This window comes from Ahaetulla prasina, chromosome 3, assembly GCF_028640845.1.
Source record: "Ahaetulla prasina isolate Xishuangbanna chromosome 3, ASM2864084v1, whole genome shotgun sequence".
NCBI classification, from domain to species: domain Eukaryota; kingdom Metazoa; phylum Chordata; class Lepidosauria; order Squamata; family Colubridae; genus Ahaetulla; species Ahaetulla prasina.
This window is the reverse complement of record NC_080541.1, coordinates 119852777-119876720: the sequence shown is the minus strand read 5'-3', so window position 1 is coordinate 119876720 and position 23944 is coordinate 119852777. Positions and strand designations below refer to the sequence as shown.

General features: G+C 39.9%; 1 protein-coding gene across 6 annotated transcripts in view; it reads right to left on the bottom strand.

Annotated features, from left to right (window-relative positions):
• The window catches only part of LOC131195444 (flavin-containing monooxygenase 1-like), a 34691-nt gene extending 12687 nt beyond the window's left edge, over positions 1 to 22004 (bottom strand). Inside the window, exons 1-10 of one of the 6 annotated variants that reach the window (XM_058177353.1) lie at positions 20766 to 21999; positions 20039 to 20144; positions 18889 to 18963; positions 17156 to 17292; positions 16161 to 16297; positions 14764 to 14952; positions 14319 to 14481; positions 11843 to 11985; positions 4728 to 4927; positions 183 to 538 (exon numbers count right to left, since the gene is read on the bottom strand). In XM_058177353.1, coding sequence (XP_058033336.1) covers positions 183 to 538; positions 4728 to 4927; positions 11843 to 11985; positions 14319 to 14481; positions 14764 to 14952; positions 16161 to 16292 — 1183 coding nt within the window. In that variant the 5' untranslated portion in view covers positions 16293 to 16297; positions 17156 to 17292; positions 18889 to 18963; positions 20039 to 20144; positions 20766 to 21999. Of the gene's footprint in view, positions 1 to 182; positions 539 to 4727; positions 4928 to 11842; positions 11986 to 14318; positions 14482 to 14763; positions 14953 to 16160; positions 16298 to 17155; positions 17293 to 18888; positions 18964 to 20038; positions 20145 to 20765 lie in introns of all 6 variants that reach the window. The other 5 variants (XM_058177352.1, XM_058177357.1, XM_058177354.1 and 2 more) reach the window with 5 other exon arrangements.
• Between the last annotated feature and the right edge of the window lie 1940 nt (positions 22005 to 23944).

Here is a 23944-nt window from a genome sequence, read left to right as displayed (position 1 = left end):
ATATGCTCAAGGACTCATTAGAACAGGGGTGTCAAACTCGTGGCGTTACGGCATCGTCACATGACATAGTGGGACTTTTTCCGCCTTCACTAAATCAGGCGGGGCCAGCACATGAAGCATCTATCTCGCGGGCCACAAGTTTGACATCGGTGCATTAGAGGGTTACAACTCAATCTACATACCCTTAAAGACACGTGTGACCCAACGTGCTTGGATTTCTACAACTGGCATGACTGCACCAAATGGTTTGATGAAGCCTATAATGGCTAGTGTTGGTTTCTCTAGTTGAGGAAGAAAGATGTATTTGTACAAGGAAGCATGACGGTTTTCAACCTTGAGGATTGATTCATCAATGAAGGGAAAAGAAGCTTTGTATCCAGTGGCAAAGACAACAATATCTACTTCCTCTGCAATGGGAGCATTTACAAACACAACAGCATTCTCTTTGAACTCTTTGACTGCAGGCATAATAGAGATCTTTCCAGTGATAATGCATGAAGGAAGTAAATCATTTAATACAGGTTCTCTCATCACACTCCTAGGAAGAAAAATAAAGGCAATTAGTAAATTTCAGGCAAAGGAGATACCCCCTGGATTATCTTTTCTTTTCAGCATTTTTACAGACCATTTTTATTGGAGAAAGTTATGAGAAAGACATTCTCCCTTTCACTCTGAGCCTGGAATTTTCATTCATTTAACTATGAATATATAGTGGGTAATAAAGTTATATGCATATGTTCGTGCGTGTTCTAGGCTGGCTAAACTAATGGCAATTCTCACCGCTGAAGTCCATTAGCATGATGTAAATGTTGTGTCTGCGCCCCCCCAAGCTGGGCCCCCTGCCATAAAGTGACTTGGAAAGTGAGGGGGAAGGGCCATCAGGACTTACCTCTGGAGCACCAGCTTCCCTGGCTCAGCTCCAGGAGCCAGAGGCAGGCCAGGTGGAGGAGATAATGAGATCTCCGTCCCCTGACTCTTTTCTCCCCCCCCAGGCCACGCCTCCAGACCCGGCTGATGGCAATCAGGCCTAGGTTTCGTAGGCAGGAGGGGCGGGAACAACAGAAGCAGAGGTGGAGCAGGCCTAGGAAGTGCTGAGTCATGGAGCCACACCCCACAGGATATAAAAGCAGCAAGGGCTGCTATACCACTTCGTGGCGAGCAAATCAACTGCTTAGAGGGAGAGAACTAGAGCTGAAGTCCTGTTTGTTCCTGGTTTCCTGGCTGACTCACCGGCATCAAGAGAGATAACATAGACACTTGGCAGACGCTTGCTAGTTTGCTGCCAGAGCTGATAGTTGCCAGCTAATTAAGTCATCGCTCGTGTCTCCTGGACTGAAGAGGGAGACAGAACAGTAACGATATATTTCCTTTGAAGTTTTCCAAACTTCCATTAAATGACCTAGAGATCTAGTAATATGATGAGGGGAAAATTCATTTATCTCTCTCTTAAACAAGATAAAGGAAGTGGAGTTTGCAAATATCTGCTCTTCTCTAGCATAGCTTAGAAAAACTACTTCTGTAGACTCAGAGAGAAGCTTTAAGCATTATGTAAGAAAAACCTCTCAAATCTAGAATTTAAAATGCTTGCTATCTTGTCAATTACAGATAGATTTATACAGATAGATCTATAATTAGCAAATTGCTCTGCTTGCAACCTTGTCTCCAAAAGAGTATTGCCTTGTGCTGAAAGACTGAAATGGATCTGCTCAAGGCAAGGAATGCCTATTATTCAGCTGTAGAACAAAATAATTTTATACTTTTGAGTCTGCTTTAATGTTCATGTTTTGAATGGAGACTATATGTCATATTGTATATGTACAATCCATAACCCCTTGCGTGAAGAATGGCTCTTTGTCACATACATGTCAGCAGCCACTCTCTCCTTCAGATAAAGAAATGGCTTGATCTTTTTAAAACAAAGGGCAAAAATCTGAAGAAGGAAATTGGGAAGGAGCACAACTATCATCTGCCCAGCAATCTCTGATTAATGTTTGGGATCTTGGGAAGCTGTAAAAAAATGCAGAAAAGGAAGCAGAGAATATTTGTTTTGAGAATCCTGCTAATTTTATAGAAATACGATACATGTATAGCCATGAACTGGCACTAGGCTTTTTATTTGGTTTTTGGTAGTGCTAAATCTCTGTTTTTCATTTCTGCACAAATTACAGAATTAGCATTTAATGCCAATTTAGGGTCTGCGTGAAAATATAAATTTTTTGGGGAACATTATGCTTGGTAATAATTTAAATCCCTAATTTCTTTACACAGAATTGGTCTTGCAAGCTCTTCATTTATGAGAGAACATGCCACACCATGGTCTACTCTATTTTCCTTTGTTCTTTTTAAACTACTTTCCAAGTAATGTGATCTTGACAGTTCTAGAGTTATCTCTTTCTCTGTTGAATGCTTGTATTTTAATGTGTATGTGCACACGTCTTTTGAGTCAGGGTTTTGCAAATTTTTTTTAATCAGTGCCTGAAGTTTTCTTGGCAAGAATTTTTTGGAAGTAGTTTACCAGTAGTTTGCTTCCTAGGATTGAGAAAAACTGACAAGATCACCCAGCTGGAATCTAACTTATGGCAAGACTAGAACTCATAATCTCCCAGTTTCTAGTGTGGTACCTTAATCACTACATGAAACTGATTTTTTATTACATGAAGTTAAAAAGTGTTTTCTATATAACTTACCAAAACACAACACTACTTTATTTGCAATGAGATTGATTTATCTCTTAAGGGGAAAATATAAATACGGAACTAGTTAGTCATAATGCTAGACTACCGGTAGGTGGCCAGGATAAATGGCCAGCAGGTGGCACTATATTAGGCACCAATCATTAATGCAGGGGAAAGAATCAGGATGTGAAGACTTAAGAATTCTGGAGGGGAGGAAGAGGTTTGAGGTATTTGTTAACTCAGTCAGTGTTGATAGGAGGGGAGAGATCCAGCCCCCCCACAATGCTTTGCATGGTTCCACAAAGCTTGGTACTTTCTGGGCTCCTGTTCAACATTTATATGAAGCCACTGGGTGAGATCATCCATCACCATGGACTGAGGTATCTCAATATGCTGATGATACTCAGCTGTATGTCTTAGCCCGTGGTAAGTTAAGCGATGCTGTGTCCTCTCTCTCACAATGCCTGGAGGCTGTTAGGGCTGACTGGGGAGCAACGGGTTGAAACTAAACCCAGGCAAGACCGACCAACTCTGGCTCTGGGTTTGGGTTCTTTGGCCCAGGGAGAATTGCCACCTTTGATCTTGGATGGGGTGGCACTACCCCAAACAGACCCTGTGCATAATCTGGGGGTTCTCCTGGACTCACAACTCCTGCTCAAAGATCAGGTGGTGGTCGTGGCCAGGAAGGCCTTTGCGCAACTGCAGGTTGCGCACCAATTACGTCCTTTCCTGGACCAACAATCCCTACTCACAGTCACTCATACCCTAGTCACGTCCCATCTTGACTATTGCAATGCTCTGTACATGGGGCTGCCTTTGAAGAGCATCTGAAGCTCTAGTTGGTGCAAAATGCAGTAGCCTGCATGGTTTTGTGCAGACCTCAGTGTGCACATGTATCACCTCTCCTGCGGGAGCTGCATTGGTTGCTGATTTGCTTCCGGGTGCAATTCAAAGTGCTGGCTGTCACCTTTAAAGCCCTTCATGGCTTGGGATCAGGTTATCTGAGGGACTGTCTCTTGCCGGTCACATCTACCCAACCGGCCAGAGCGGGGAGGCAAGGAATGTTGCAGGATCCATCCCCTAGGGCAGGGATATTAAACTCAATTTCACTGAGGGCCGCATAAGGGTTGTGTTTGACCTCAGGGGCTGGGATGTGCATGGCCAGGGTGGACATGGACAGCTTGACATCACTTGTGTTGGGGGTGTCTGTGGTGGCCCAAGCCAATGAAAACAGGCTCCAGAGCTCCATTTTCAGCTGTGACAGCCTCTTGCCGCTCTCTGCCAGTGAAAACGGAGCTTGGGGAGCTGCACATGGCCCCTCTGCATTCCATTTTCGCTGGGAGAGGACAGCGGGAGGCCATCACAGCCAAAAACAGCGAACTCTGTTTTCACTGGCAGGTCCTTTGCTGTTTCAAGAGTGGCCCCAAGGCCAGATCTAAGCACCCTGCAGCCCAGATCCAACCCCCTGGGCTTTGAGTTCCCTGCCTTAGGGAGATACACCTGGTGGGACCCAGAAGAAGTGCCTTCTCCATGGTAGTTCTCTCTCTCTGGAACATCATTCCCCCAGAGATTAGAATGGCTCCCACTCTAACACTCTTCCGGAAGGCGCCGAAGACCTGGTTCTGCCAGCGGGCCTGGGAAACACAGAGCGGGATGGAGTCCATTAAATGGTTCATGTGATGTTGCCGGGGTGGGGGGTGGCAGCTTATTTATACTATTTTATTAATTTATTATATGATTCTCTCTTTTATTAGTTTTATTGTTTTTTTATATGAGTTGCCATGTGTGAATAGGCAGCGGTAGTTTACTTTACTTTACTTTATTTCATTGCACCTCGTACAATGAAATTAAATGCCATCTTCAGCGTACATTATAACTATAAAAATAAAACACAGAGATCCTTCACATTCTATACAATTGACTTGAAAACCCGATATTGCATTAATATTGCATTATACAGTAGAATTCAATATAGTTACAATATACATTTTGTAAATAAATAAATAAATTTTATTATCTACCCAACTTTAGCCTCCAATTTATTCCCAGTACCTGTCTTGGGGAATTAAGCCATAGTTTGCATGGTTAAACCACTGGTTCACTCTGTTTGCAATCATCCATGTTGTGATACGTCCAGGAAGGCTATTTCGGATAATATTCAAAAAACGACTTAGAAACACCATGTCCCAGGGGTAGCCATTATCAAAAACACGGCTCAATACCCAAGTACCTCTTTCTGTGCTGATCATCACCTAAAAAATAGAAGACAATGAAAAGAGCAGCAGCCTGATAATAATGAACAATCGCAAGTCATATCTTTACCTCATACAAAAATATTTAATAGTATTATCTCAGTCTAGGTTTGGGACTCTTACGATGAGAACCTGTATTCACTCATTCACTCACTATCTCTCTTCCATATTATGTACTATATAATGTTAGGCTGTGAACTGCTTAATTCCAATTGTAATTGAGGTGATGCAAAGCTTCATAAATAACATTAACTCATGTAGTGCTGACCCTCTTGAAAAGCATTAGTTATGTAGATTAATTCCAGACTTCATGCTGGGTTGAGACAGATCCAGGAACTGCTTGCAGTACTTCTTCTAAGTGCCCACCTGGTTCTTTTAATTCTGCTGGCTATATTGTGGCCTGCCAATATCCATCTAACTGTGCCCACTAAGTAAAAGAAATATTCAATCCACCAAAAAAAAAAAAAAAAAATAGCTGAGGCCCCAGTAAAATATCAATTTTTCTCATGTAATTTATATATACATGTCAAAACTACAGTAAATTAACAACCAGGCCCTATTGCCTGGGAGATGAGCCAAAACATTATGGTTTTCTGAAAGGCTAATATTTTGATTGATGGATTTCAGTTTTGAAGCTGCCCAACTTAACAACTCTGGGCAGCTTATAATTACAAAAGAGAAATACAAATATATAGAAAAAGTGATATATAAAAATACATGACAGGAAGATTAACTTGGTACCAATTAAAAAAAAAACCTAATTTATGGGGATTCCACAACTGCTGCAGCACAATGTTTGGGAGAACAACCAACTTTTAAAGGATTTTCTGAATGTCATTGGGATATATGGATTTTAGGGGTGAGTGGCATTTCAGAGGGCAGGCAGTGTGATGGAGAAGGCATCTTTCTTGTATCCTGCAAGATGACAATGTTTAACCAATGGGACCCAGAGGGCACTTACTCTGCCTGACCTCAGCAGCCAGGAAGAAATAACTAGAGGATGTCCATATCTCTAGGACAGGGGTGTCAAACAGTGATGTCACGTGACATATCAGGACTTTCCCCTTTCACTAAACCAGGCATGGGTGTGGCCAGTGCGTGATGCATCCGGTCTGTGAGCCGTGAGTTTGTCAGCCCTACTCTAGGAGGTGGCTGTTCCATAAAGCAAAGGCTGTGACAGAGAAGGCATCTTCCCAGGACCCACCAGATAATATTACAGGTAGTCCTCGACTTATGACCACAATTGAGTCTAAAATTTCTGTTGCTAAGTGAGACAGTTGTTAAGTGAATTTTGCCCCATTTTATGACTTTTCTTGCCGCAGTTGTTAAATGAATCACTTCAGTTGTTAAGTTAGTAACACAGCTGTTAAATGAATCTGGCCTCCCCGTTGACTTTGCTTGTCAGAAGGTCACAAAAGTGGATCACATGACCTCGGGACACTGCAACTGTCATAAATAAGAGCCAGCCAGCTCCTTGAATAGTACTGGAAGCCCACTGGGAGCCAGTGCAGCTGATGCAATAGTGGTGTTACATGAGTGTGGAGTGATGCCCTCATAACTGTATGTGCTTCTGCCTTTTAGACCAATCACTGTTTCCAAAAACTGTTGCAGTAGTGGAAGTGGGAGTTGATTAAGACACAAGTGACAGAGAGCAGTGCCTCCCAGCCCAGGAATGGCTGTAACCACACAAGATGTATTTCTGCAAAGGCTGTCGTGTTCTGTGAGCAAAAGCTATGAGTCCAGGAGCATCCCCAGATGCATCAACTCTACCTGGGCGATTGTAATCCCATGCAGAGTTAACTGTAGAAAATCATTAGATACCAACTTTCCTAAAGCCTTGTCAGGGCTGAGCCAGTGGTGGGTTTCTACCAGTTCGCCCCAGTTTGGGCAAACTGATAGTGGCAGCAGTGGGAAGCTCCGCCCACCCGCCCGGATGTCATCATGGATGCTCTGCGCATGCACAGAAGTGCCCCATGGGCGTGCTCACAGTTCCTAATCGGTAGCGAAGGTAAGTGGAACCCACCACTGGGTTGAGCCAAAGCCGGTTCTTCCCCAATCAGACTAGACAGTCTCTAGGCACAGGGAGAACATTTCTGTTTCATCACTTGGGTAGCCTGGGCAGAGTTGCATAACTCAATGCCTTTAGGATCCTGATGATACACCCAGCACTTTCATTTATATATTGGAGCACTGCAGTCTTGAAATATCTGAAGGGTCTTGAGTTTACCCATAAACCAAGTTGGTCATCAGAGGTCCTTCATTTTGCTGCTATGTAAGATATAAGGTGGTATTCTCAGAAAAAATGGTAGTGTTCAGATTATGGGTTGCTTTTTGGGGGAAGCTTGCAGTTATTACTGTGTGTAGTTGGCATCCGAATATAATATTTATTTTTTTCTTAGGCTTCTCCGTTCAGTTTTCATCTGGTCTAATTTTGAAAGTTTTCACTATTGCTTATATATATTTTGCTACTTTCTGAATATTTTCCATTCCATTGTTTTGTCTTTTGAAATTTAAATTGGAGGGGGAAAAATAAGATTGTAACTATTCACTAGAACAGTTGATGGGCAATATATTTTCTGAAGGGGCCACATGAGAAACTGGAAATGTGCTGAAGGGCCACCACCACAGCCCCTGCTCCATCACTGCCCCCCTGCCTCCTGATGCCGCAGCTGGCCTGCCCCCTGCAGCCAATACACACACACACACACGCGTGTATGTGTGTGTGTGTCTGTGTGTGTATTGGCTGCAGGGGGCAGGCCAGCTGCGGCATCAGGAGGCAGGGGGGCAGTGTGTGTGTGTGTGTGTGTGTGTGTGTGTGTGTGTGTGTGTATGTGTGCGTGTGTATATCTATCTATCTCCTTTAAATCTCTATGAATCTCTTATTAAAATTTAATAAGAATAAATTTAAAAATACAATTTAAATGGGAGGGTAATTCATATTCCTTATGTGCCCTTTTCTTTGGGTGAATAAGCTCCAGTGACATCATTGACAAGGATTATCAGAAGGCCTCCATAAATGATCTTAACTGTACAGTCAAGGTTATATGGGGCAAAATTATTCTGCTAATTTGTACAAAACCCTGTCGTGGGAAAATCTGAAGATAGTTAATGTACTTTATTAGCATATGAAGAATCTCTCCATTGGCTATAAAAGAAAAATATTCAGGACATAGTTTTTCACACAAGATGGAGCTACCATTCCACTTAAAGCTTCAAATAATAATATGGAAAATCAGAATTTTTCCTAAACCTTATTTCAATAAATTCCTCTGTATCTTGTTTTGAGACATACTGTATGTAGAAAAATGAGGATTTTTCTAGATCGAACAGCTGCATGTCATATATATCCAGTTATTATTTATAGTTGTTGATTAATGTTTCCGACATGATTTACCAAACCCAACCTGGAAAAGGATGAGTTATATTTTTTTGCATGCAGAACGTATGGTCTGCAAATAAAACATGCCCTTGCTTTAGTATGAAGGACAGGAAATGTAATGCTGTCCAATATTTCAGATTTTAAGTTCTACTGTGTTTCCCTGAAAATAAGACCCAGTCTTATTTTCTTTTGGGCTTGAAAATAAGCATTTGAGATTATTTCTGAGGAGGTCTTATTTTTTTTAAGTGTGGGGGCTGATGGGAGTGGGAACACAGCTACCGCTGGCCCTGCCCTCTCTGTCCCACTGTCTGCTTGTCTGCAACTGCAATGGACCAAGCACTCAGCATGCCCCAGCCTGCACCCACCCTGCCTGCTGGCCCAGCTGCTGCTGGGACACTTCTTGGCCGTGGCACATCATGGGGACTCTTTGCCCTCCTGGCAGGGCGAATGGAGGCTGGGACATGCCGAGAGCTTGGCCCTGATTGAGGCTGTGGGCAAGCAGACAGAGGGATGGAGAGGGCGGGGCCGGTGGTAGCTGCCCAAACACTTTTTGTCCAGAGGGAGACTAAGCTTTGTTTGCTTGCAAAGGGGACACTTGCTCCGTTTCAAACTGTCCCCTTAGCAAGCACACAAAACTTTGCGTCTCTATCGTTTCTCTGTTGGGGTGAAAAGTTCTGCTGTGAACAGCTTTCTGCCATGAGCAGCTCCACCAGCACGACAAGGTAAGTCCCAGCACCTCCATCCCCCCACCCCTGCCCTAGCTTGATTTTTACACCTGCCCCTTGCCCTACTTTGTACAACCAGATGGTGGGTGGGGCTTAACTAGGGCTTATTTTTGTGGTAGGGCAGGTGGGGGTAGGTGCAGGTGTAAAAATCCGGCTAGGGCTTTTTTCCAGGGTAGGTCGTATTTTTGGGGAAACATGGTAGTAATGTTCAATCAATGTGGACAATAACAAGGGATTGTATGAGGGAGATGTTACTTATTATACCACTTCTCCCCAGTGGTATCTATCCATTCTGTTGGATCCAGCAGGAGTAGAAACTGCTCCAGGTCCTGTCTCTGACAGAATGTTAGCTGGTGGGACCCAGGAAGATGGCCTTTTCTGTCACAGTGCTCACCTCTAGAACATCATCTCTTTGGGATCAGACTCAATCTGACCTTTGGTGTTTTGCAAGGCCTTAAATACTTGGCATCCTGAGGGTGAGCCTCTTGGCTATATTGATTGGGGATGACTGATCAAGACTGTTTACATACTTGGATAACACATCTTTGTGAATCTGGAGCCCAAAAAAGTTAACAGCCCCTTCTCACAATAGTCAAGCAGAAAGACTATACCAATCAGTCAATGCCCATTTGCAGGCCAATAACTGAGTGCCATATCCTCCCTGCTCAGATCTATGCATAATCATAACAAATTTTATCTTTCCATAAAAACGAAAGAATTGCGTTTTCTCATGTTGTTGCATTCCACATGGCAAAAAAACAAACAAACCTAACAATTTGCCTAACAAATTCCTAATAGTGAAGTTAAACATTCTATTATAATCCTTAAATCATACTTTTTCTTTGACAAGCTTGAACCTCTGTAAATTTATAAGCTCAACAATGAATAGTGGACTACAATCTGCCAGGAATGGTCCACCTTTGTTCCTTTTTAAAACTAATTTGGAAAAAGCGACTTTGTTGAGGCAACTCTGCCTTTGTCTTCAACATAAATGGTTGCACACTCATATCTGAACCTTTTTCTTGTTAAATTTGCTTTTATTTATTTCTTATGCGGGGAAGAAAGATCAAAATCCACAGGTCAGCTATATTTCTAAAGCTGGGGTGGCAAGTTACTTGCATTTGAGCTCCTTTCCCTCATCATGCTACCACAGGGGGATTCCAGAATGAACCAAGAAATTTGGATCCAGTAAGTTTGTAGCTCACATAGTTAAACATAAGGCAGTGTTAGGCTGTCATTTATAAAATGATATTTGTTGATTTGAAACTACATTTTTCAGTCCATAGATACAAAAACACTGGCAAAGGAATATACCGAATGTGCTTGTATCCACAAGCCCTTTGTTTAAGCCAGTGGTTCCCAATGTGGGGTCTATGCCCCACAGGGGGGCAATTTGATTTTTAATGGGGACAATTGGAAACTTGTTTAAACCAAGTTAATGGCCTTTTAGGCTTCCTCCTGTGAGTAGGAATTCACTTTTTGAATAGTAAGAATTATATGTCATTGTATGGGTGTGTGGGGGGGATCAGGATTTTCGAGATGCTTAGGTGGGGCATGGCCAAAAAAAGGTTGGGAAGCACTGGTTTAAGCCATATAACATGTGATTGTCACAGGCATTATGCCTGCACTTGGAAGACCTCATCTGTTAGCATTATAAATTTGGCGCGGAACAAGCATTAGCAATCTTAAGTTCTGAACTTATTCAGTATAGTAATAAGGAGCACCTTCTACTGAATAAATTACAAAAGCTAATTCTCATTTTATTATTTTCACACTCATATTAGCAGGTCTAGGACTTTTAAGCTCCTACCTTTGGCCGTGCCTACTTCTCCTCCAGGGTTCCACCTCCGTGCACTATCCGCTGGCTTTTCTCCTCAGCTGGTCTGCCCCCATCCTTTCGCCCCGGCACATGAGCCCCGGCCCCTCCATCCCAGTGCCTTTGCAGTGGCTCATTTGTTGAAGTACAGTTCATGTCAGATGTTTGGGCTCATGGGATAATTCGCCACCAGCCAATTGGCTGGCTACCAATGCTGGCAACTAGAAGTCACAGCATGATGTATTCTCCTTCCTTCCCTCCCTCCCTCCCTCCCTCCGTCTTTCTTTCTTTCTTTCTTTCTTTCTTTCTTTCTTTCTTTCTTTCTTTCTTTCTTTCTTTCTTTCTCTCTCTCTCTCTCTCTCTCTCTCTCTCTCTCTCTCTCTCTCTCCCCCCTTTCTTTCTTTCCTTTCTTTTTCTTTCTCCCCCCACTCTTCTCTTCCTGTTCGGTGTCAGGGAGGCACGATCAGGTACAGGGGAGTTTCCTTCCATCCCCCTCCTTCTCCTAACAAGCACCTGAGGCCATTTGGCTGCATCACCTCTCCCAAAGCCTCCCAGCCCCTGCATCGATTGTGCCGTGACTTCTGGTTGCCAGCATTGGCAGCCAGCCGATTGGCTGGTGGTGAATTGTCCCATGTGCCCAAACGCCCGACATGAACTGTAGTTCGCCAAATGGGCCGCAGCAAAGGGACTGGGATGGAGGGGCCATGGCCCATGTGCCGGGGCAAAAGAATGGGGATGGGCCAATCAAGTAGAAAAGCTGGTGGATAATGTGCGGAGGCAGAATCCTGGAGGAGAAGCAGGCACGGCCAAAGGTAGCCTAAAAGTCCCATTCCGATATTAGCTGAGTAGCGTGTTTTTCAGGAAGATTTACATAGATGTTCCTCACACATTAGTACAATACTGATAAGAGAATAGTCTAACTTATCTACCAAAATCAAGGCTAAAAGGTAGCCCAGTCAGGTTCCCAAAAGTGAAGCAGTCCTGAAGTACTTTACCTTTTTTGCTGTTTGAGTGGCTTCTACAGCAATATCAACTCCAGAATTCCCCATGCCAATCACAAGTACCTTTTTATCTCTGAATATCTCTGGAGTTTTGTATTCCCGGCTGTGAAAATAGTGACCATTAAACTTTTCTAAACCTGTGGGGAAATAAAGACAAATCCAGTGAACTTTCAAGTAAAACTTATAATAAATAATAGCAGATTCCATCTTGATTGCAGTGGTGGCATTTATATAGAGCTTTACATGTATTATCCCAGTCACCCTTATGTAAGCCCAGCAAAGTATACTGTAGCCCATTATTGGTGATAAATCTAAACTGTAGCTTGCCAACTTGATACTATCGAAGAAATTCATAAAGCACTTTCCTCAATATTCCTGTAAAAAAAGCAAAGATAAATAGCCTTTGGGGGAATTTTAAGGGCTGCTAATATTCCTTCATTTAATGACCATATCTGAGTTTCATAAAACAATATTCAATAATATATTTCTGGAATAGAATTGATGCTAACCGTCTTTGCTGGACACTGTCACATAAATTATTTTATAGTCCTCCATTTCTATTCTCTGCCGTAAGCTAATTCTGTTTGTTTTTGTGAAGATTTTTAAAGTGGGCAAAAGGTCAACCTTTGTGGCCATAGATTTCTTTGTTTCTTGTGAAGAATGTTGGCCTACCTACAGCTTGGTCATCCAGCAAAACTATTATCTAATTCTAAAGTAGACAAATATTTTAATTATTCTTAAGCTTCAGTTCCTATCAATTGCAGTATGACTAAGATGAAAATTGGTAGGATTAGCTGTTGATCAACATTTGGAAGGCCACAAATTGTCTGTGCCAGTTCTTAATCAAGACAGCATAATTAGGATGACTTAATTTTTTAAGAGATCCTGCTTTGTAAATGTAAAGCAAATTCAATGAAGACTTTTGTAAAAACAGAGTAAAAATGAAATGAAACCATTTCATCATAAAGAGTACAAGCTAACAGGGAAACCAGAGCCAAAGATAATGATGCAGATGTAAAACAGGATACGGCAAGGCTCTCTAATAATGCTTGACTTTCTTTTTTTTTTAAGAAATTGTTTTGTTGATGTCCATTATGTATCAATATACTTAATTACAATGTGTCATTGTAATGCTGAGAAGTGGAAACTGGATTAGAGAAGGATTTAGACTCCATTTTGTGCCCCTACAGAGAGCTCCCATATGACTGCAGCAAAATGACAATTTTCAAAGGCATTAATTTTGGGTGGGTCAGGGGACTCCTGTAAAAGCCCAAAATATATTAAGTCTGCACATTGTTTAGCATAACAATTTATCAGTATAAATCTCCGCCCTAAATAATATTCACTTCTCCTTCCCCATCAGATAGTGCTACTACCCTACATTTTCTGCTTCACTAAGAATCCAAAATGCAAACAAAACTCCTCTACTGTTTCAACAAATGCACTTTTGATTACAAGAAGCTAAAATTAAAAGATAATTCAAATTTTTCTTTAGCATAGTTTATTAAAATGGTTGTGTAATGCTTCGAGAATTCTAGTAAGTGAATTAATGTCCAACTTAGATCCAATATCTCTCAGTGTCTATTAAGGTGTAGAATTTCTTAACCTTTTTCTCACAGCCCTATGGTATAGGTATCTTTACCAATAATGGGGAGGTTTGTTGCAGCTGGTTTATTTACTTAAAGTTATTTGAATTTGGATCAGTCTGAGAACTAGGTCTTACACCCTTCCTCGTCTTAACATTGCAAATGTGGTCTCTTATGTTTACAAAGTCCTTGGACAGCAAAGGCAATTAACAAGCAAGTACATAAGGCAAAATTATGAAACTGTGTCTCACTTACTTCACTGGATTTCACTGGAGAAAACAATTATGTTTGGAAGAGTTAGCAGTAAAAGGAAACCAGGCCATCAAAGAACATGGTAGCTGGACACTATCAAAGTTGACACCAGCCATAGCATAGAAAAACATAAAGAAATAGTGCAAGATTGGAAGATGTGGAGAGACCTGGCTCATAGAATTGTCAAGTTCGACTTGACTGAATGGATAAAATCATCATCATCATCATCATCATGTTTACAAAGATATTTAAGTGTGTATGTACATACATATTATATTGTCATTTCCTTAAGTATTACAACCTGTAATTTAACAAATAAAACAGATGTATTAATGGCAAAAATCCCTGCTCATGAAGCACTCTAGAGCAGGGGTCTCCAACCCTGGTCCCTTTAAGACTTGTGGACTTCAACTTCCAGAGTTCCTCAGCCAGCTTTGCTCTCTGGGAGTTGAAGTCCACAAGTCTTAAAGGGACCAAGGTTGGAGACCCCTGCTCTAGAGAACAGAAGTTCAACAAAGTGACAATTGATCACTTCTTAAGAATTCTGCCCATGCATTTTGAAAGTAAGTATTAAACCTAGAGTACTTGATTATGTATTTCTAAATTAAACATATGCTTGGAAATCAATATACCTGGGTAACTCTTGAGTGGCAATAAAGGCTCAGTAAGATAGCCCACACAAACCATCACAGCATCAAAAATGGTTGAGTTCTGCTTCCCATTGGCCTCTGTAACAACTTCCCACTGGCCAGTGTTAGAGAAATCAGGACACTTTGTTATGCTGATCACTTTTGTCTGAAACATTTCCAGAAAATAATAAGTTGTGATGATCCAAAAAAGACTGAACTTGCAAATACATCTGGCTTTGAGTTCATAGGCATCTTTTTAGATTAGAAATAGATAGTGCACAAATATAAACAAAAGTGAACAAGCCAAAAAATATATTTGTTCTGGAAAGTTTACACTTTGAGAGGCAAAGCCTGGGTTTGAGTTTCACTGAACCAAAGTCTCTAGAAATAAATGTATTATTTGTTTTTAATGTGAACATTCAGCTAATACAGTATTTTTAAAGCTTACTTTTAATTGAATGCATTTCTGGAGATCAAAATGTTTTGTATACATCCTCAGATATTCCAGGAGTTGGTGATGGGATAAAAAGGCTGGAAAGTTTTCTGGATATGGAAAATCTGTGAAGGCAGACATCTCCTTAGAGGTGTTACTAACCATTGACCTGTACATGCTGGGTCTTCCATCTTCAACATAGTCCTATCATAAAATATTACAAGATTATGTATTAAAAAGCCAGTTTGTTAAGGCATCAGACTAGAAACCAGGAGACCATGATGGGCAGGATTCCAAAAGGAATTTGGAATCCAAGCTTCTTAATTTCTTAATTTAAAAAAGGGGTAAAATGCAATTTTCTTGAGTTTAGACAGATTCAGGTAACATTTTCAGGCATATTTGCCATTTAATAGACATAAACTATGCCATTTTCAGATTAAGCACAATATTTGTTATCAAAAGGATATGTGAGGTGATTAAAGAAGGCTAATGGCAATTCTATTACCTGTAGGCAGTATCTGTTAAAATAGAAAGATTTAGACCCAAAAAACTGGAAGGTGGCGGATAGAGCAAATACTTTACAATACTTGGAAGCTGAGTACATTCTTTCATGATTTGCCCACTGTGAATAAAATATGGAACTTACTTTGCACAATAAAGGGCATAACAGTAAAAAGAAATAAATTAAGTGATATTGCTATTACTGTGTACATGACATAACTCCTCATAAGTTTATGCCTGGAGAACATTGAGGTTAATGAGATACTATATGCAGATATGCAGAAAATTATGGGATTTTGCCATTATTTTGCAGTATCATCTTTTATATCAAGGAAAACACTGTGTGTGTGTGTGTGTGTGCGTGTGTGTATTATACAGTTTGTTCTGTTTTCTATCTACATAGGTGCAGTGGTTAGAATGCAGTACTGCCGGCTACTTCTGCTGACTGCCAGCTGCCAGCAGTTCAGAAGTTCAATTCTCACTGGCTCAAAGCTGACTCAGCCTTCCATCCTTCCAAGGACAGTAAAAATGAGGACCCAGATTTTTGGAGGCCATATGATAACTCTGTAAACCTCTTAGAGAGGGTTGTAAAGCACTATGAAGCGGTATATAAGTCTTAAGTGCTATTGCTATTTAAAATAAGAATTGGGAAAATAGATACTGTACAATTATTAAGTATTTTGTGGATATTTTGAAATTATTGGCAGGGTAAATATATTGAATACTTTTCATCAGGACCTGCTGAGGGGAAAATAATTTTATTTATCAGTTACTTTGTGGTTTAAATAATAAAACTTGTAATCAAAGCCAACCTCACATGGTGTAAGCATTCAGTTGTCTCTTTTCATAGTTAAGCAACATAACACATGGGCATGGTAGAGATGGGTTTACACTCTATTGTCATAACTTACTGTAAATCGCCACAATCCCCCTATGTCATCACTCTGCTCAAAACAGGTTGGCTCTAGTCCCTCTTCCAAGCAGCACTTAATGGAAGTCAGTCCACTCACACCGGCTCCAACAATGGCTACTTTTTTCACCATGATTTCTTGCAGCAAGAAGAGCAGAAATATATGGAGTTACTATTTTAAAAAATGAAAGCATCTTCCTGTTTCAACTTGTCATGACAGCATGTTGGACCTTTCTTAAAAATTGCGTTTAACTTACACTTTCAAGTCTGAATTCTGAAATTTGCTTTTCTTACACAGAAGGTTTCATTCAAGGTACTTTTATTTCCCAACCTGTGTTTATAGCTTCCTTTCAGTAGCATACCTCTGTTTCAGATATCCTTTGGGTAGAATAAAGAATAGCACAGCTGGAAAGGACCTTGGAGGTCTTCTAGTCTACCCCCCTACTCAAGCAGAGATTCCATAGTATTTCAGACAAATGGTTCCCCAGTTTCTTGTTAAAAACCTCCAATGATTGAGCATCTACAACTTCTAAAGGCAAGCCATTCTACTGATTAATTGTTCTCACTGACCGGTAATTTCTCCTTATTCTAAGTTGGATCTCTCTTTTTTAAGCTTCCATCCATTACTTCTTTTCCTGCCCTCAGGTGCTTTTGAGAATAGGTTGATTCCCTCTTCTTTGTGACAGCTCCTCAAATATTGGAACATTGCTATCATGTCATCTATAGTTCTTCATTAAACTAGACAATCCCAGTTTCTGCAATTGTTCAGCCTCCAGTTCCCTAATTATCTTTGTTGCTCTTTCTGTACTCTTTCTAGAATCTCAACATCTTTTCTGCATTATGGTGATCAAAACTGGATGCAGTATTCCAAGTGTGACCTTATCAGTGCAGTATAAAACAGTGCTAACACTTCACATGATATTGATACTATCCCTCTTTGATGCTGCCTAGGACTGTATTGGCCTTTTTGGCAACTGCAGCATACTGCTGGCTCACCTTGTTGTCTATTAGAATTCCCAGATGGCCAGTCTAGTGAAGAGAAGGACCAGGGATGACATGATAGCAATGTTCCAATATTTGAGGAGCTGCCAGAGAGAGGAGGGAGTCAACCTATTTTCCATAGCACCGGAAGGCTATAAAAGGAACAATGGATGAAAACAGATCAGAGAGAGATTCAACCTAGAAATAAGGATATATTTTCTGACAGTGGGAACAATCAACCAATGGAACAACTTGCCTCCAGAAGTTGGAAGCTTTCAAGAAGAGATTGGACAGCCTGTCACAAATGGTAAAGGGTCTCCTGCTTGAGCAGGGGTTGGACTAGATGACCCAAATGTCCCTTCCAACTATCCTATTCCTATTCCTATTCCTATTCTCATGGCTGCAAATGTTCCACCAATGTTCAGTGTTAATAGTTTTCTTCCCTTAAAACACAAGGGCCAAAAATAACAGGTTCAATATCCTGCCCCGCCATGAAGAATGATACGGATAGGACAAAAGGCATAAAGAGTCAGAGGGGGTTACTCTTTGATAACTGTGGTCAGTCCCTCTCCTATTAAGAAATGCGTAGTTGAGAGTATTCAAGTGGAGTCTTTCTGTCTCCCAGATGACAAGTGTGGCCAACATTCCCCTTCACAACTTTAGAAGGCATAGGAGATTCCTCCCCTTTGGCACCAATTACCATATCACTGATGGCATCTTATTGGCAACTGATGCACTCCTTCACATGATATGGTAGTATGGTGAAAGCAAGCAGTCAGCTTTTAAAGACTGTAGTGTTGGCTGGCAGTCCTTCTGTTTGCTTTCCTGCTTCTTTTTGCTGAAACACTTAAATTCTTATCTTGAAAATATTGCATAACTTTTTGAAAATGGATTGTTCCCAGCCATTTGGAAATCCCTCCATTACAAAATTAATTGAGTTTCAGGATCTTGAGGTTTTTCTGCACTGTTGACTTAAACTTGTACATTTAAAATATCACTTGGATCAGCTGTAGTCCTCCTGATATGGAAATCCTCTCAGTGTTAACTTTTAACTGATAATGAGTTGGAATTTCAACTTTTAGTTAGAGTTCCATCAGCTTGTCAATCAGCAACCGTAGCTAGGAAGCTGTACTAATTGTTAGAAAAATATGGCTGTTTTTCTGTATTGAAATGAAATGGAATTCTGCTAATAAAATTACACAGCAGTTATACGGTATTTATTCTTAACACAGTTTGAGTTAGAATAACATCTCTTTTTCATTCTTTAAAGAGATTTTGCTTTCTAAATGCCAAGTGCAATACATACAGCCTTGGTTTACAGCAATGGCAACTTTAATATGTGTGGACTCACAGTCCATACATCTTAAAGCCAAGTTTGAAAAACAATAGTTTAGAGAAACAGTACAAATTTTTCTACTAAGAGGATTGGACAGAGCTGCCATTGTGATAAAATAACATATAGGGAAGAAATAGGGTTGATTATAAGCTGCAGGAAAAGAGAGCAAATATTGTAATAATGCTAACATTTTGATGTTAGTGTAAGCATTTCTTATACATGGGGAACAAAGCAATTAGCAGGATATTGCCGTACATATATTGATGTATATGGAATTATAAGGGAAAATCATAATAATTACACACAATATTAGCAGAACTCGAAGACTGAGATGGTAAATATAATTATATTAATCAAAGATGAAAATTAAGCATGAACAGATGAATTAATACATTTAAAAATAAAACAATACCTTTATTACGACAATTTAGATGTCTTAAAAAGTACACAAACTTTCAAGTTCTCCAGTACTTTTCTTCATGCAAGACTGTAAACACAACAATCAGTAAATAAAGTGGAGAAAAAAATGATGATAAACATAAATCTACCTTATGGTATTGTGGCACATTTTCATGGTATTTTGGTTAAAATTTTAAGGATTGGCTTATCCACAGATGGGCTCATCCACAAATATATGCAATAGTCTTAAAATAAACTTTTTTTTCAGAAGGAACAAGATAGGTATGAAGTGAAATTTCTATTTTTTATCTGTCATGGGGAACTTTTTTGTGCTGGACATCCATTTGAAAATTTGAAAATATGAGGTGAATGGGTGGGAGTGTTGCTCATAAAATGGCTGGGACATGTGGCTGGCACAATACACAAAGAAGGTTCTACTTTTTCTAGTTCCCTGAAATACTTCCAATACGATCATTGCCTTTGCCTGGTCTCTGAGCAGTGGGTGCTTCCAAGCAAGGCACTTATTAGAATACCCTTCCCTTTGTTTTTATTATGTCCATGCAACGTACAGAAATAAGGATGCTGTCAGAGATTTTGTTGTATGTTGTATGTAATGTCAAATTATTTTCTTAATTAAAATATTTCTTAAGCTAGAAAAGAAATTTGAGAAAATAGTACTTTATGTAGCAACTGTGGTAGGATTATTGTACACACAAAATAGGGAAAATAATAATTTGCCCAGACTAGAAAATTGGATTATAAAATGAATGAAGCTTGAAAGACAAAGCTGACCAATTTGATCAGGGAAAATACAATAGAGACATTTATAGGATTGAAAACTTTATATAGAAGTTTTGCTGAAAGAAAAAAGACTGAACTGGTGATTTATGGCTTTGGGGATTAAAAAGGGCTGAAGAAAAAGGGGCAAGGGTAAGAGGCAATTACTTAATAGAAAGGTGGAAGTCATAATTCTATGCTTTCTTTTCTCTTTTCTTTTTTTCATTTTTTTCTTTAATTTTTATATTTTTATTGTATTGAAAAATTCTCATAAAAATATTATAAACCAGTTTAAAATATTAATTATTTATCCATCCATTAAAAAGTGTGGTAGAGATTATAAAACCTTCAAGGGAAAGAGTCATGATTCTTAATTGATTGCTTACCTTTGTCAGCTTGTATCTCCAGCTATGAGCAAGCACTCCTAAGAATTAAATCTGGAGTCAAAAATTATCCTTAAAAAGGTATGTAGGTTAAAGTACCAGACTTCTCCTAGGAGGTGAAAAGTGAATGATTTGCAAAGAAATAGAGAACCAGTTCACATACAGACATCTAAAATTTCCACATAATTTCTTTTGGGGACTTCATTGGCTACTTCCTCTGGGTACAAATTTAAGCTACTGTGCCTATTGCAGCCTAATATATCCAGCCAAAGCCTTTATTAGTTTCATGTACAGAAAGTTTAGTTTCAGGTGACTTCCTGGCTGGAAAATCATCATAAGCTTCATTGTAAGAACTAGGTGAGTACAGTGGGAAAATAAGAAAAGCCTGCAACTAAGCAGAACAAATGCTATGAACATGTGCTGAAATTAATGATTGACAATACATATAGTATCACCACAAAGTATACAGTATATCACCATAAACACATATCAGATTAATGTACTTTCTCTATTCAAAACTGCTGTAAAGGCAAATTATAGTTATTCTGGTCAATTGGCAAAATTAATCCTCCCTGTATTATATAATTCTAAAAAGCAATAGAAAAGAATTTTAGTGACAAATCAATCCCTAGCTACATTCGGTAGAAAATTTTTATTTATTCTCATTATGCATATTTTTTCTACTTTGGAATGTCTCTACCAGAAGACTGATAGATTGTCACAATCTTACCTCATTTCAGAAGTCCCCTTCAAAGTCCCCTTCGATTTCACAGGCTTACATAAGTTGCATTGAAGAAATTGCTTTGAAATGCAGATGGCACAGTACTGTAATGGATATGTGTAAAGTATGTTGCAAGACTGTGTGGAAGGGTGGAACTGCTTTTTCTGAGAGGACAAAACAAACATTCTTTTGATTAATATTGGATTACACAACAGAATTTTGTAAACTGACATGATCAGCTTGTGGAAAGAAGCTGTTTAATCAGATTCAAAATGATCAGCAGAATCTCTAACATTTCAGTCAAGAAAAAAAAGAGAAGCATGGGCATTTCTTCAGTTTTTTCCTGGTGAAAGGCATTAAACATCTATTTAGCTAGAGTGTAATGCCCAAAAGTTTTGTTGCAGACAGTAGGAAAAACATTCTACACTTAAATATTATGATTAAGGACTTACCTGGACTGCTAGGTTGCCCCATCAACAGCATGGGCAAACAACTGTTTCTGGCAGCATAAATGGATAATGTTGCCTTCTTTCAATCCCCTGCTCATCTTCAAAGTAATCTCAGGACTCATTCTTTTCCTCTACTTTTTCCTATTATATTTCCTCAAGCATTTCTGTCTGTTAGGGATAGCATGATTGAATTTACTGCAGGCTAAATCTAACATTTGGTTGATTTGACATTATACTAGTTCTATGGTATTCCCCAGTCTACTAAGTTGACAAGTCTATCAGAGAAAAAGATAAGTTTCAGCAGATGTGAATTGTTTGTGACAATCTCATGCTGCCTCCTCTTAATTGTAGTATGCCCATCCCACTCACAAATGAACTGCTTTTCAAGGACCTTTCCCAGAAGAGATGTCAAAATGAAACCTGTAGTTGCCCAGGTCCTTCTTTTTTCCCTTTCTGAATATGGTATTTGTTCTCCTCTAATCTTTTGGGACCACCAGTTCTACAGTAATTCTTAAAGATTACCACGAAAGGATGTGAACGTTCCTCTGCCAGTTCTTCCATTACCTTGGGGTGCAATTTATCTGGTCTTAAATACTTGGATTCATTTAGCTAAGCCTTCTCTTACATTCTCTATTGTAAGTTGCACTTTTTTCTTCTCCAGTAACAGAACTATGATCAACCAGGATTCCATTTCCTTTCTGAAAGATGACAGATATAAAATAGGAGTTAACCAATTCGGTATTCTCATCATCAACTATTATTGCTTCACCAACACCTTTTTGCAATGTAGCTACAGTCCCTTTGCCTTTGCTTTCATCCCTATCACATTCAAACAATTCATAACATAACATAACATCAGAGTTGGAAGGGACCTTGGAGGCCTTCTAGTCCAACCCCCTGCCCAGGCAGGAAACCCTACACCATCTCAGTCAGATGGTTATCCAACATTTTCTTAAAAATTTCCAGTGTTGGAGCATTCACAACTTCTGAAGGCAAGTCGTTCCACTTATTAATTGTTCTAACTGTCAGGAAATTTCTCCTTAGTTCTAAGTTGCTTCTTTCCTTGATCAGTTTCCACCCATTGCTTCTTGTTCTACCCTCAGGTGCTCTGGAGAACAGCCCAACTCCCACTTCTCTGTGGCAGCCCCTGAGATATTGCTTATTTTTAGTGTCTGTCATAGCCATCAATCCTTCTGAAGTTTTACCTTTTTGTCAGAGTTTCTACCAGGGGTGGGATTCTACTGGTTCACACCTATTCGCTAGAACCTGTTATTAACTTTTTAAGCAGTTTGGAGAACCGGTTGTTGGAAAAAATCTCCTTTTGTTTTTTTCCACTTTACAAGGCTAATCCTGTAAGGAAGGCACGAAAGAAACATTCTGATGTTGTTTGTAGCCTAATTTTTATTGCCCTGCTTACACAAACTGGCTCTCTGTTAACCTTATTACATTCTTGGCAGTATGCCTAGACTTACTGTAGCCCAGGGGTGTCCAAACTTGGTCCCTTTAAGACTTTTGGACTTCAACTCCCAGAGTTCCTCAGCCAGCTTTGCTGGCTGAGGGACTCTGGGAGTTGAAGTCCAAAAGTCTTAAAGGGACCAAGTTTGGACACCCCTGCTGTAGCCTGAGCTTCTCTGGACTTTTTTTCCCCTTTGCTGATACTTTGCTGGGGCTTGACTTTCTTAAAGGGGAAGGGTTATTTTCAGCTTTTTACACCGCTGTTGGAAGGAAATACTCCCCTGTTGGAGTTCTTCCAGCCAGAATGCAACAATCAGCACTTTGAATAAATAATTGAATAACAAAGCAGAGCTGCCAGTAAGAAGCTTTTAATGACAAGGAACCAAGATGAGTGACATTCAGCAGGGCTTCTTGGCTAGCTAGAAATATTGACATTGAGACGTGAGTTTACATACCCTTTCTGAGTTTTGGTCTAAAACTAATTTTTGGTTAAATTTAATTCTGTGCTTGGTGACCTTTAATCCTGTGCTTATTGATGGGATAATTTTCCCTATTCAGCTTTGTTTGGAAGCAAAAAGGTTAATCTCTGTTCCTGAAAAGAAGCAGGGTTCAGAAATCTGGCTAGCTAGTTTCTGTGTCTATTTGTTCTGGTAATTGGTTTAACAAACAACAGCTACTGTGTTTGCTTTTTTGCTTTCTTTGTAATTAGGCTTATCTCAAATGTTTACACTTGAGCTTGACTGGGGTGTGAGTTCTGACAAGGCTTGTGTTTTAGTTTTAAAAGGGTTTAAACCAGGGGTGTCCAAACTTGGTCCCTTTAAGACTTTTGGACTTCAACTCCCAGGTTCCTCAGCCAGCTTTGCTGGCTGAGGGACTCTGGGAGTTGAAGTCCAAAAGTCTTAAAGGGACCAAGTTTGGACACCCCTGCTGTAGCCTGAGCTTCTCTGGACTTTTTTTCCCCTTTGCTGATACTTTGCTGGGGCTTGACTTTCTTAAAGGGGAAGGGTTATTTTCAGCTTTTTACACCGCTGTTGGAAGGAAATACTCCCCTGTTGGAGTTCTTCCAGCCAGAATGCAACAATCAGCACTTTGAATAAATAATTGAATAACAAAGCAGAGCTGCCAGTAAGAAGCTTTTAATGACAAGGAACCAAGATGAGTGACATTCAGCAGGGCTTCTTGGCTAGCTAGAAATATTGACATTGAGACGTGAGTTTACATACCCTTTCTGAGTTTTGGTCTAAAACTAATTTTTGGTTAAATTTAATTCTGTGCTTGGTGACC